Source organism: Gymnoscopelus braueri (assembly GCF_963280865.1).
Source record: "Gymnoscopelus braueri genome assembly, chromosome: 14".
NCBI lineage: Eukaryota > Metazoa > Chordata > Actinopteri > Myctophiformes > Myctophidae > Gymnoscopelus > Gymnoscopelus braueri.
In genome coordinates this window covers 387,501-403,619 of record NC_137619.1, presented here as the reverse complement: position 1 = coordinate 403,619, position 16,119 = coordinate 387,501, and the positions used below count along the sequence as shown (strand labels likewise).

General features: G+C 38.7%; 1 protein-coding gene across 2 annotated transcripts in view; it reads left to right on the top strand.

Moving 5' to 3' along the window:
* The window catches only part of LOC308100896 (GTPase IMAP family member 9-like), a 32,458-nt gene that overhangs the window by 3,466 nt on the left and 12,873 nt on the right, over positions 1-16,119 (top strand). Inside the window, exons 3-5 of one of the 2 annotated variants that reach the window (XM_080450070.1) lie at positions 2,395-2,670; positions 12,859-12,996; positions 15,820-15,843. In XM_080450070.1, coding sequence (XP_080306196.1) covers positions 2,395-2,670; positions 12,859-12,996; positions 15,820-15,843 — 438 coding nt within the window. The remainder of the gene's footprint in view (positions 1-2,394; positions 2,671-12,858; positions 12,997-15,819; positions 15,844-16,119) is intronic. The other variant, XM_080450071.1, reaches the window with a different exon arrangement.

Below are 16,119 nucleotides of genomic sequence, written 5' to 3'. Positions count from 1 at the left end.
AAACATTATTGATGACTTAAGGGCTGTTGGGTTTTGATATTATGGTAAGTTTAATTGATCATATCTTGTAATAGTGTCTCTACCAGGCGATTAAACACTGTGCATATGTAAACATGTTTGGTAACAAAGAGGACAAAGGAGGTAACCAGAAGACTCGCCCCAAAACACGCTCGCCCCCATTTTTCTCACCGACCAGCGGTTCTTGTATTCTTGTATTTGTTTTACAGAGGATAAGGTTTGAAATAAGTTCAGGGTTAGGCATAGTTTTACTGAGGTTCAGTTTAGTAATAAGGTTATGTTTTGGCACAGTTTTACTGAGGTTACGTTTAGGAACACCAGGTGAATCCCGGCGGGTTTGCCCCGGGGCGACTTTGTTTTGGGGCGAGTGTTTGGTATTCAGACGGAGATGGAAAGAGGGAAACAGATCTCCGGTCTCAGTGGTGCTTGTGCTGAAACTTGACTCATGCAATAAGATATAAAGACTAGAAAAAGTGCTCCTCGGAGCACAGGTCTCCGCCAGGTCAGGTGGGCTATTGTGGCCTCCTGGTGGCGCTATAATAGGCCAACGTGAAAAGGGTGCCATGTCTTCTTAGGCCTTGCACGACAATCGGACACTGACTGCATTCATGATTTGAGGCATTTTGTTAAAAACATTTGTTTCGCTAAATTAGACCTGTTGGTGGCACTATAACAGGCCAATGTTAAAAGGGTGGCATTTGTTCCTCAACGTGTGCGTGCAAAGTTTGAGCACAATTGGACGTTGCGTTCATGATTTGCGGAATGTTGTTCAAAACAAGCCAATAATGCAAACTTTAGATGTCAATCTTAGCCAATCAGGATGGAATATGAAAAATCAAACACATCCGTCGTGATCACATGACTATAGAGATCATGTGTACCGATTTGCGTGAAATTTTTATAAAATTGGAAGGAGTAATATAAAATGTGTTTTACATAAGTCGGCCTCCTGGTGGCGCTATAAAAGGCAGATGTGAAAAATGCAGGGCAAAGGTTTTTCCTTGACCTCTAGGGAGTGCGCATACAAAGTTTTACACGGATCGGTGCAGTTATAGGTAAAAACACGAATCGGCCTATTATAGCGCCACCATGAGGCTGATTTGACAAAATTCAAATGGTAGTTCTTCCTCGGCCTAATGGGAATGTGCGTGCAAAATTTCACGGAAATTGCATGCGGTGTTCATTATTTGAGGCATTTTGTTCAAAACGGAGCACTCCTGCAAACTTTGGAAGACATTTTTAGCCAATCAGGATGGAATATGAGAAATCTGAAAGACCCGTTTCGTTTAATGACTATAGAGATACTGTGTACCGATTTGCGTGACTTTTGGACAAAATCTGTAGGAGTACTGTCAAAAAATGTGTTTTGCACAAATCGGCCTCCTGGTGGCGCTATAAAAGGCCCATGAGTAGAATTTGGGGCAAAGGTTCTGAATTGGCATCCAGGGAATGTGTGTGCACAGTTTCGCTGCGATCAAGACAACGGTGCCAGAGATTAGCTGGTCACAGACGGACGGACACACCGACACACCGACGGACGGACACAAGGACGGACGGACGGACACAAGGACGGACGGACGGACACAAGGACGGACGGACGGACACAAGGACGGACGGACGGACACAAGGACGGACGGACGGGGTGTAAAACATACTCTCTCGCCATGCCTTTCGGCCTGGCGGAGACAATAATCTGATAAACCACATGAACCCCAGCTTACGTATTCTGGGGGGAACATAAACCAAACATTGCCAATCTAGCTCACAGTTACAACGCGGCGCGTTCCGACGCGCTGTGAGCTCATAGATTGTCAATGTTTGGTCTTTTTAGTCTCATATATCTTAATAATAAGTCAACTTTTCCGAGGGCGAGTGGACGATTGTGTTCCAGCTGTCCTTCTGATGGATTTTTCTTAGCTGACAATCGTCCATAAAATAGCTCTGAAAGTGATCCAAACGATCGTGTATGATGTAACTCTATGAGGCAGATCGTTCTGTTTTCCCCCGGGACAAAATCGAATGGGCGTTCCAGGGCGTTCCCGTCTATCTCCGTGTGTATGTATACCCTCCAAAAAAATCTAGAACACACCACTGGATGCTCAGTGTTTTATCAACTGCACTCCAGTATTTTTAATAGATATTTATTCTAGACTTATTGTACAGTGCTGGTCCTTACCTGAGTACGATTTTAATTTCATGTGTAAGCATGATGCATTAACCTTCAAATAACAAGCAAGAAAAGAGCAAGACAAAATGGCTTTAATTAATTAAATAGTTTTGAACAAGACTTCTGAAAATAAATCCTGATCTGTTGAGACACTACAGTGCTTTCTATGGGATGGATGGATAGTTAATCATGTTTATGTGTTTTTACAGGGTCATGGTCTCAGCCAGTGATCTCTTCAAATGGACCAACAGACGGTGGTGTGTCTTTGTCATGTGATTCTGGGTGCTGGTATCCTGAACCTGAGATGTCTTGGCTGGACGGTGATGGAAACCTCCTCCCTGTTGAACCCTCAGTGACAGACAGAAGTTCTCCACACTGTTATGATGTCCAGAGTAACGTGATGGTGACACTACCAGGTCATGTGACCTGTAGAGTTCACCTGCCACACATCAACCACACTGTTGACATACAACATTACATCTCAGGTAATGAATGTTTAATCACTGTTTAACACCTTGAAGAACCTCTGTCTCACTGTAACATTCTATATACATTCTATAAATACTACACACTGTAACATTCTATATACATTCTATACATACTACACACTGTATTCACTGTAACATTCTATATACATTCTATACATACTACACACTGTATTCACTGTAACATTCTATATACATTCTATACATACTACACACTGTATTCACTGTAACATTCTATATACATTCTATACATACTACACACTGTATTCACTGTAACATTCTATATACATTCTATACATACTACACACTGTATTCACTGTAACATTCTATATACATTCTATAAATACTACACACTGTATTCACTGTAACATTCTATATACATTCTATACATACTACACACTGTATTCACTGTAACATTCTATATACATTCTATACATACTACACACTGTATTCACTGTAACATTCTATATACATTCTATAAATACTACACACTGTATTCACTGTAACATTCTATATACATTCTATACATACTACACACTGTATTCACTGTAACATTCTATATACATTCTATACATACTACACACTGTATTCACTGTAACATTCTATACATACTACACACTGTATTCACTGTAACATTCTATACATACTACACACTGTATTCACTGTAACATTCTATACATACTACACACTGTATTCACTGTAACATTCTATATACATTCTATAAATACTACACACTGTATTCACTGTAACATTCTATATACATTCTATAAATACTACACACTGTAACATTCTATATACATTCTATAAATACTACACACTGTAACATTCTATATACATTCTATAAATACTACACACTGTATTCACTGTAACATTCTATATACATTCTATAAATACTACACACTGTATTCACTGTAACATTCTATATACATTCTATAAATACTACACACTGTATTCACTGTAACATTCTATATACATTCTATAAATACTACACACTGTATTCACTGTAACATTCTATATACATTCTATACATACTACACACTGTATTCACTGTAACATTCTATATACATTCTATAAATACTACACACTGTATTCACTGTAACATTCTATATACATTCTATAAATACTACACACTGTAACATATACATTCTTAAATACTACATACTGTAACATTCTATATACATTCTATAAATGCTAGGGTTTAACACCGGGATTCCCGGGATTCCCGGGATACGGGAATCCCGGAATCCCGAAGTTATTTACCGTCCCGGGAACTGATCCCGTTGGTTGTTTACTACTAATTAGTAGAAAGGCCTATCTACAGCGCGGAGGAATTACTATTATAATTAGCCAAGTTACTTGCCGCGTTGCCGACCAGGGCAGGGTCCCATCGTCCCGTTTTGAATAGAGCCCGACCGATGCCAGATTTTTGGGTCCGATGCCGATACCGATTTTGAGTGTCCTGGACCACCGATTGCCGATGTTTTTGACCGATATTTTGTAATTAAATAAAATAATAAAAAATAATTTTCAAAAACGTATAAACTTCATTTTTTCATTAAAGTTAAGAATACAAGATTGAGAACATTTAAATAAAATGCAATCACATTATTACAAATAAACATGAATACAATTATTTGAAAACTTTAGTTACTAGTCACTTTGTAGATTTTAATTATTAATATTATTACTAAACATGCATTAACCACAAGTCTTCAGCCCTTTTTAAACTTCGGCTATTTGCAGTGGTGGAAAGTAACTAAGTACATTTACTAAATTACTGTACTTAGTACAATTTTGAGGTATTTGTACTTCACTTGAGTATTTCCAATTTCCAATACTTTTACTTCTACTCCACTACATCTCAGAGGCAAATATTATACTTTTACTCCACTACAAGTATTTGAAAACTTTAGTTATTAGTTACTTTGAATATTTTGATTATTATTACAAAACATACATTAACCACTTCAGCCCTATATAGGGCCATTTGAAATTAGCTGATCTGCAAGCTTGTAGATCTGCTATTTTCAAAAGATTTTTATACATTTGAGAACTTGAAATTGATTGAAATTTGATGCCAATACTTTCACTCAAGTACATTTTGAATTTCAGACTTTTACTCGTAACAGAGTATTTCTATATTGCAGTATTGATACTTTTACTTTACTAAGTAAAACATTTTAGTACTTTTTCCACCACTGGCTATTTGAAAATAGCAGATCTACAAGCTCACAAGTCACAACATGTTGCTATGCAGTGCTTTGTGAGCTTGTAGATCTACTATTTTGAAAACATTTTCATACATAATGATATAAAGGAGTGTAGTGCACTTCTAAATTTAGGATTTGGTTTTGGTCAATTGATTTAGTTTTCATATTACATTGACATGACGCTGTCACCGCATCCTGCAACAGACGTGCTCATGCAGAGCCCGTCCATCGATTGGTTGTGAAATCGCCCTGACAACCAACAACAACCAATAAAACCCACAACTGTCCCTTCGGACTATAGGATCCATTCTAAACTATGGGATTGTACAACTTGAGCGTCGAGTCACACAGGCTTGAGGCTTTGAGCACAACAAAACTGTGTCCTTGTATTTTAGTTATGAACAAAGTCTTGCTGAGAGCAAAATGAACGGCCCAAGGTAAGGGTAATGCTTTACAAAGTTGTAAGAGGAATCCCTAGGCTTCATCTGACTGACCATCTTGTCCGCTCTGATGAAAAGTGAAAGTAAATGAAACTCGCCCCAAATCACGCTCACCCCCATTCTTTTTCGCGGACCGACGGTTCTTGCATTTGTTTGATGATAAGGTTAGAACATAGTTTTACTGTGGTTACGTTTAGAAATAAGGTTAGGTAGGTTTAGGCATAGTTTACTGAAGTTACGTTTGTGAATACCGCGGGATTTTCCCCGGGGCGATTGTGTTTTAGGGCGACTGTGTTTTGGGGCGAGAGTTTTGGTATTCACTGTGCGTCTGCCAAGCCGCACTCCTCCGCTCAGAAACAGCGTGGAGATGTTAAATTAACGTCTCACTCAGACAGACGTTAATATATATTTCTTTAGCGATATACAAGTAGCTTAGAAGATTGTAGTAGCCTATGCCCAATTGCCCATAAAAATATATACCTAACAGTTGCATCATGATCCATAAATTAACGAGCCTTGCGTCGAGTCATTCATATCATTTATTAATTAATTGAGCTTGGTCTCTCTAGAAGGCATTGTAGTGGTAGATAAGTCGTAAAGCGCTTTGAGTAAGTTTGAGTACTAGAAAAGCGCCATATAAATGCAATTCATTATTATTATCATTATTATTATCTCTCTCAGTATTATTGAGAGATTGTTGAGAAAAACGAGCAATCTTTGTGGATTTCACATAAATAAATATAAACACCTTTACCGCAGCTGCGCAGCAATTGCACAATCAGTGAAAATATTATTGACAAAAACATCGGAATGATTGTTGTAAGAATTGAACGAGCTAAAACCTTTTAAACAAAAAAATTACAGTTTTCATATACTATCATTTATTAACATTGAACAGCACCTGTGCCCCTCCTTCTATTCTATTTTATTTTATTATTATATAAGATGATGTTTGGCAACATATGTGATGTCTATTGTTTGTTTTTTTGTTTTATGTGTTTTGTTTTTGAAAACTTAATACAATTTAAGTGAAAAAAAAAAAAAAAAAAAAAATGAGAAAAAAAAAAAAAAAAAAAAACATCGGAACATCGGTGGAAATAATGACCGATGTCCGATGTCAACATCGGGGTCCAAAATGACCGATGTATCGGTTCCACCGATGTATCGGTCGGGCTCTAGTTTTGAACCAATATGGGATGCACTGAATTTTACAGTAATGAACAAAATAAAACACAAGGAGAAGGCCAGTAGTTTGTCGTAGGACCCAGGTTGGACCTCCTATGCCATATGTTCAGTCTGCGCCGCTCGTGCTGCTACGCAGCGACGGGTGAACGGTAAACGGAAGACTTGCCCCAATAAGGTTGGAATATAGTTTTACTCAGGTTAAGTGTAGGAATAAAGTTAGGTGTTGGCACCGTTTTACTGATGTAACGTTTAGGAATAAGGTTAGGTTTAGTTTAGGCATAGTTTACTGAGGTTACGTTTAGGAATACCAGGTGAATACCGCAGAATTTGCCCCGGGGGCCAGGGCGACCGTGTTTTGGGGCGAGCGTGTTGCCACGAATACGAGCGCAGCCGATGATAGCTTAGTAAGCCTACTAACTCCACCACATCTCCAGAACTGAAGAGAAAACGCAAGCTAAAGTTAATGCGTTACGGTTTACGGCACAACACATGGTGGCCTGTCTGATCAAACAGAATCCCCAAAACAAGAGCAGAGATGCTGCTAGCCCTGCGTCCTGCGTCTCTGACGCACATTTTTAGTAAAGGACGCATTAAACCAACCATCACGGCGTCCACGGGACCCAAAGCGAGCCGCGAGCTCCAAAGCGAGCCGCGAGCCAAAACACTGACGCGCGACACGTTGTTTTCAGATCGTTATGTTCGGTGTGACACAAGCATAAATCATTTGAAGGGAACCCCACTTTTTAAGAAGAAAACACCAGAGTAATAAATACTGCCGCAAACATCTACTTTTCTTAAACAAATATCTCTGTTCCGTTTACATTATCTTCCCCCTACAACAAGTAGCATAATAGAATGTACATTAGGACAGTGGTTCTCAACCTGTGGGTCAGGACCCCCAGGGGGGTCCCCACATGATTTTGGGGGGGTCCCCAGATGACAGTGAAGTCACAATTTAAGGAATTTTTAATTTTTAATTTTTAATACTTCAAGAAAGAAAAGAAAAAAGACTATTACTGCATTGTGAGAATGTGCCATTTAGCGGCTGGAAATCAGTACAGAGCCAGGTACTAGGTTGCAACCAGACGGTGTATTTATTCACCAGAAAATACATACAGGAACATGGACTTCACAATAGCTCTTCACCCTCAACAGACATCTCCTCAACTGTGGCAAGTGACAGCCTTTTATGCTCAGCTGAGCTAATGAGCCAGCTTGGACCATACCACTATAAGGGGTGTTCTAACTCAGAGCATAACATAAATTAACATACAATACATAAATAAATACACCATAAATACTTAAATACCCTTAACCCCCACAAGTATATTAAAACCGACTGAGCTACAAAATACTCTTTCCCCTCTACTACAACCATAAGCAACTCTAAAACACATCACAACCCCCCTCTACCATTCTGACTTGGTCCAGCCCAATTACACTGGCAAACAGAACAGCCCACTTTGGTACATGTTAAGCTTTCAATCATTACTCAGAATTACCCATATTGCACCTCTCACACATTCCACTTAGTCTCTATTGCACTCATATTACACCAATTGCACTTGCCAGATATCACCAAACATGTTGTCTCCATAGGTGGACTAATTACTCAGCTGGACAGGACACAACTCAAATGTTAAGTTAAATGTAATCAACAATAAAATGACTGCATTCCTTTCTGTGCAAACTACAATGTGCAAATTACACCGTGCAAATACTAAAGTGATAGTAACAGAGGTCCTCTCTGTTACTGCATCAAAACTAATCAACAAACTATACTATAAATACGGGCAAAATTGTGAAATAATATAAGAAAGAGGCGATCTACAAGCAAGGCGTTGTGAGCTTGAAGATCGGATTTACAAAAAAAAAAACGACCTTGTAGATCTGCTATTTTCACAATATGTATCTGTGGAACTGAGTCAAACAAAATGAAATGCCTCAACTCCAAATTCTAAGTGCTTCTCAGGGTGGGGGGTCCCCAGTTCAAATATGATTATTTTGGGGGGTCGCTGCCTGAAAAGGTGAGATCCACTGCATTAGGATATAATCACACACATAGAAGATATGGAGATTGGAGATCAAAGAAAACGATAGAAGGGGGGGGGGGGGGGAACGTGTAATTGGGGACCCATAAAATGTTTCTGGGACCCATTTCAATGACCACCTGTGGGTCCCGGGACCCATTACATTGAAAACCTAGCAACATCACTGCAAGAGCAAACAGTCCCGTGACGTAACGTCACGTCAGAAACACAGAACCCTGCAGCAGCAGCGCCGTGTCACACAGGTGGCTACCCCAATCACCTCCCGATATCTATGGTATGGAACATCTTGTTCTAAATCTGATCATTTTCTTGCATATTTAATAGCAAATAGATAGGTGTCAATGCTTACTAGGAATACAGGATAGGTGGTTACAATAGGGACATCTGGGCACCTCGATGTAAAATTGGCTATTTAAGTATCTACATATAAATGCATTTTAGTGGGCACTTTTCTTTTTTTTACCCTTTAACAGGAATTCCCGGGAAGCCCGGGAAAAGGTCTGAAAATTCCCGGGAATTAAAATGAGCTATTTCCCGGAAAATGTTAAACCCTAATAAATACATCTGTACCGGTATGTACACATACACATGTATCAAACATTGGTTTGAATGAATAAGTTATAGTTTAGACAGAGCATTATAAACAAAGTTGTGAGTTATTCTCTCCTCATATTCTACAATAAAAACCTTCAGTGGTTTAGAGGAAGGGACTCAGTATAATAGTATACAAGAAGAAGAATAGGCTGATCTATGGGATAACTGCAGCGCTGTGAGACACAGCAGCACCAGGCTTTCGGGAATGAACCCACACTGACATTGTCAGATCATGATAAAAACTTTAAATAATTATGATGGGTTTTAATGGTAGTTTTATCCAAATATTAATATTAATAGTAGGCTTAAATGTGTTTTTTTTTGCGTTTGAGAGTGGTGTTGATGACCCGCAACCTGCATAATTGCCTCTGGAATCTTGACTATCCACCCGCGCCGCGGGTTGACCCGCGAGACCCGCGGTTAACGGGTCAACCCGCTCATCACTAGTACATATATTTGGGACAACAGAGAACTGGTTGGGATCACATGCAGAGTATGTCATTAATGATAGAAACACTGACCGACAATCAAAGCCAGTAGAAGAACATGTGGGATGGAATCAGTGTCACCCTGGTAAAGACATCAATGATTTGTTTTTACTAGCATCTAATGACAGCTAAGCTAAACTGTCATTAGATCAGGTAGACCAGAGTGGTAGACTATAGCATACAACTAATTATGTGAGATCCCTATCATTAATAATCTGTCATATTATCCATAGTCTATTGTACTGCATGTGTTTTTCAGCAGGACTGGGACAGGTCCTAGTATATAACCCATCAAAACCAGGAAAGCATCTGTTATTTTAGATTTTATATATATATATATATATATATATATATATATATATATATATATATATATATATATATATATAAAAAAGCACATTGGTTGGCTGTTCAAAAATAGCAGATCTACAAGCTCATAGCGTGTCACTTCGTGCCGCGCTATGAGCTTGTAGATCTGCTATTTTTGAAAAATAGTGAACATTTGTGACAAATCTTTGAATATATATATTTATGTAAATTTAAAAAAAATCTCTAATCTTTGCTTCTTTGTGTTTTTGAAAATATTTCTAAATGTATGAACCTCTCAACATGGAAATGATTATGACTATTATGATGAGTATTATACATTTTTCAGAAATATATTTTTAGCCTCAGGTTTTAATGGGTTAATAATGCTTTGACCAGTTCTGATGTGATGAAAACACTCTCCTAACGTTGTAGTTATGCCATGTCTGTGAATCACATTTCATTTGTATCAGTTCATTCATTAACAGGGTTAACAGACTCATCTGTGATGCTTTATTATGCACGCCTACTTAGGCTAAATGTGGGGCAGGTAACACATTTGGATAGGTAACCAAATACAGAGCAACAGGCCGCCTACTGGCCAAAATGATGAGCAAAAAAACTATAGAAATCTAACCTGTACGTCTAAGAACATTCAACATGATGAAAGAAGACATTCCAACAGCCAGACCACTGAGCAATATGTGTGAAACCTATATGACCATCCACACCATGTCTGAGGACGTCAATTCTATTAGAAAGAGTCTATAACTAGTTACTTAATAGTTACTGCTCTCAAAAACTAACTAGTCAGTTTACTAGTTACTGCATTACAAAAGTAACTAGTTACGTTACTATAGTTACTCTTGCGTTACTTGTATTTATTTATTTTCGAAATGTATACATTTTTATGTTACTGAAGCACAAGATGACAACTCATCTTACATGTATTGTAAATAACTAAATTATGTAAACAGCCTGGCTTTAGACTGGAACAGACGGCTCAACATGATCTTGAACACACCTCCATGTTGAACAACATGTAGTGCAGAGTGTATGATATGACTATGAGCGAGTGTATATTCAACATAGAGTTACAGGCTGGCAAAAAACCTGTTTTAACCCTTTAAGACCTGAGGACGATTCTATAAATGCCTTCTGCCTTACCGATCTGGAAAAAAATAATTAGTTACATTACTATTTACCACATAAAGTAATTACAGTAACTCATTACTTTGTAACATTAGTTCCAACACTGCTGACAACAGGAAGTATGTCTACTTTTATTCAACGGTAAACTGGCAGAAGGAGACTCGCTCACTGCATTAAAGTTAAGGAAAGACTCCTTAGACAGACTTGAAAAAAAGTATTTTTTCCTTTATTTTATAATGCTCATTGTGCTCAGGTGCTCTAAGTGAGATTAAAAAGCAAACGTTTCAGTCCTCCTGGGACCTTGGTCAGTGCTGTAAGGGTGGCACACATACACATACACTGCTTTTATAGGGTACTGGATCACCTCAGCTCAGGTGCTGAGGATCACTACTCAAAGTCATTACCATGGTTACGGTGGGGCGTGGACAGATCATTGCAGACACCAAAACCAGGGTTAAACAGTGTTTGAGTTACATTTGAATCCTGAAGTTCTCTATACAAACAGTTCACACATACAGTCATGTCAGCATTCTCTTAATAAACATTTTTGAAAAACATTTGAGAAAAAATTTTGAAGATATTTTCGAAAGAAACGTTACAGAATAGTACAAAATAAGATGAATAGAGGGTTCCTATAGGTAGCATTGGAGGGAAAGGTCTTCAGTCATGTCACCCGGGTTAACAGACTGCAAGTGAAAAATCCATCTGGATTCAGTTTGTAGGAGTTTGGTGTCTAAATCACCACCTCTTCTGGATTTTTTAACTTCTATCACTGTGAATGACAGATCTGCTACGGAGTGACCGGCTTCCATAAAGTGTCTGGCAATAGGAGATTTAATATCCTTGCGTCTGATGGCACTCATGTGTTCTATAATGCGTGTACGGACTGGTCTGGATGTTTTGCCTAGGTTACATTTACAGGAAATCCTGTAGACTACATTGGAAGAACTGCAATTGACAAATTGTCTGATGGTGTATTGTTTGTTAGTGACTACTGCACTTTTAAATGTGTTCATTTTCTTGGAATATTTACAGGCTACACAGTGTAGACAAGGGTAGAAGCCGGTGACTCCATCAAGCCGCCCTGCCATGAGCGTGAGGCTGCGCTGGCCTGCACTGTTGCCCTATCTCTGCAGTCTGCAGCCAGCAAAATTAATACATTTTACATGCATTGCTAGGTTGGATTGGATATGCTACTTGTCTTAGTTGGATTAAACCCAAACAAGTGGCTCAATATTAGCCACATATTCTTGGAGATCATTTTCGTCAAAATGATCTCCAAACTACAAAGCATCCATCCATAGTGATCTATCATAAAGATCAGCTGTAGAATCCACCGTAACCATGGTAATGACTACTATGGTAATGATGATGAGTAGTGACAGTTTTCCCTGTTCTTTACTTCTATTCAACACAATATTAGTCTTTAAAGCATTTATAAAGTATTGTTTGTAGTTCTATTTCTTTATTTCTACCTGATATTATTACACACTTACTGTATCTTATCACATTCTGCATTATGTTGTCATGTTCTAACATGGAAATAACATTTCCTCATTATAGCCATGATTTTTAACTCATAAACCATTTATAAAGCTTTGTACATTGAACCTACGTAGCTCTCTCACCAACACATAAATAACATACAAACTACAGACCTGAGCTTTAGAACAGGGTTAGGATTAGATCTCTACCATGTTAACATCACTGTGGATTTATTGATTTATTTTATAATGTTTACACTGTGCTCACTGTGTTTCAGAGGATGTGATTCCTACAAAGAGAGGATCGTTTGGAGCACTGATTGCAGGGTTTGTTACATTGAGCACCTTCATCATCATCATCTTGGCAGCAAAAGTACGGCGAGGTGACTCGTACATCTACTTGAAAAAGCATCAGAGTGAGTCTATATTTGATAAATCATCCATCTATGATGATAACATCATAGATGTTAAATGATTCAGGGTTTCCTGCAGGACAAAACACAGCCTAGGGCGGAGGGTGCAAACAGGGTGGGGGGGGGGGGGTTGTGGGGGGTTCACGGGCACATGCACTGGGGCGACATGGAAAAAATCGCAAAAATAAATCTCAATATCTATACCAGTGGTTCTAAAAGTGTGGTCCGGAGACCCGCAGGGGTTCTTGAGGGGTTCCAGGGGGCCCCAGCTAAATATGTTAATATGGCATCAAAACCAATTTAACTACTTTACCCTGTCGGATATTTGAAAATAGCCGATCTACAAGCTCACAGTGCGTTACACTGCGAAACGCTGTGAGCTTACAGATCAGCATTTATTAAAATCTTTAAATAAATGTAAACATTTTTTAAACACAAATATTTTATGGGGGTCAGTTGGCACTACATATTTTCAGATGGGGGTCCCTGGCCAAATATATATTCATTTCGGGGTCCTTGAGATGAAAAAAGTTTGAGAACCACTGATCTATATTATACATGACTATGGGTTCACACTTGTAATTTAGTATTTTAATAACAGTGACAACTCAGCATTCTGCAAACTCAGCATATTACAGTTCAACTGTGCTCTTATTGCTCTTATAAATTCCACCCACCAGAAGTCAAACACTTACTCTTACTTTCCAATACTTGACAAAGTCTTATTTAGTTTTGAAGCCCATTGACTGAAAGTAAAAATCTTACATTTGTCAGACGGTCAGGCTAGGCTTTGCTGACCACTTCCTTGGTCCTTCAATAAACTAAACATTGTTGGTAGTGTATTGGCACGGCTGTTTTGACTCCGACACAAGAACCCAACATAAACAGTAAAGCTTTTCACACAGAAGGCTTTATGAGCTGTTTGCAGCATTATTGTTTTCACACGTCGTTTATATTTAGTAATTCATTTGCAAATGAAGTGATGGGCAAAAGAACTATAGAAATATAACCTGTACGTCTAAGTACATTCAACATGGTGAAAAAAGACATTCCATCAGCCAGACCACTGAGCAATATGTGTGAAACATCTGACAACACTGACCATCCACCATGTCTGAGGACGTCAATTCTAATAGAAAGAGTGAATGAATACATTTACATGTTACTATGTTTAATAATTAATTTGCAGTGAGAGACAGACACAGTCCTGTGAAACTAACACACAGACGTAGTCGTGCTCATCTCATGCACACGCAGCCCGTGCTGGAGTTAAATAGTTTTGGAAGTTTTTCTATGTTACTCACGGGTAAAGAAGGCTTAAAACAACCTATTAAACACTTGAAACATGAACAAAATCTATATTATGATGTTGACTCGGTGCAAGCAGCACGCTCTCCTGTGAGTGAGCACTGGAGCTGGTGTCACATACTGTACATACATGATGAAAACACCTCATTTATCAAGCTTGTTCAGACTGAAAAACTGGCGTAAGCCGAGATCACTGTCCCTTTCTATTGTGACTTTGACCTGATCCTACGGCCCGCTCAGATCTGATGTCTGGTCTCAGGTGGTGTAGGCTTAGGCTACATGGAGAGTGATATACACACAGATATACACACAGATATACACACAGATATACACACAGATACACACACAGATATACACACAGATATACACACAGATACACACACAGATATACACACAGATATACACACAGATATACACACATATACACACACAGCTACACACACAGATATACACACAGCTACACACACAGCTACACACACAGATATACACTCAGCTACACACACAGATACACATACAGATACACACACAGATACACATACAGCTACACACACACACACACACACACACACACACACACACACACACACACACAGATATACACAGATATACACACAGCAACACACACAGATACACACACAAATATACACACAGATATACACACAGATACACACACAGATACACACACAGATATACACACAGATATACACACAGCTACACAGCACACACGCCTATCTTATGTGTGGAATGGTACATGCTATTTGCATACACATGCTATTTGCATACACATGCTATTTGCATACACATGCTATTTGCATATATCTGTGATTATATCTGTGTGTGTAGCTGTGTGTGTATATGTGTGTGTGTGTGTGTGTGTGTGTGTGTGTGTGTGTGTGTGTGTGTGTGTGTAGCTGTGTGTGTATCTGTGTGTGTAGCTATGTGTGTATCTGTGCATATCTGTGTGTGTATCTGTGTGTGTATCTGTGTGTGTATCTGTGTGTGTATATATGTGTGTGTAGCTGTGTGTGTATCTGTGTGTATATCTGTGTGTATATCTGTGTGTAAGTCTTGGGCATGACATTAAACTGCATCCGACGGTGGGGGCCTGGACCTAGGGGACAGAATGAGGGTACCCCTAACCACTGTTACCTCCGGGCGGCCTTTGGCAAAGGCTCAGTACCTGACAGCCCCCAAACCAGGGTTACGGTGAAGATCTGGGCAGGTGGGGCTCAGAAGCCTGGGAGGGCAACCCGCCTAGGAGAAGGGAAAATCCAAAATTAAACCTCCACTGCCTTGTGGCAATACCCTACATATGGGATGGGATTCTGCTTCTCTTCTGCAGAGAGATGAGTTTTTAGGGTCTAGCCTCGGTGCTGGATATTATTGTATATTATTGTATATTATGTATATTATGATTATATTGATCAAACATGTGTTCATGTAGTAAATGTATATAATTATAGTGTCTGTAAGAGTTAACATGATGTGTAACATACCTGTAATCTTTCTCCCATACAGACTGTCCTCCGGCTCCTGTTGAAGGTAAGATGAAATCCATAATGTACTTAGATGATGTAACTGTTATAGACAGTCCAGAGGAATAGGCGTACATCTATGAGAGTAGTTGGTTAAGCAGTAATCGACATAATGGCTTCTGGATTGGCTTGACATCTAAATCTACTGTACTGCATACTGTAATCATTTTAATATGATTACAAATCATAAATACAAAGTATCAATAATAATACATTATATATCTATTTATATTTAAACAATGATATAATAAAATGTAATATTCATGAAGTGTTACCACACATA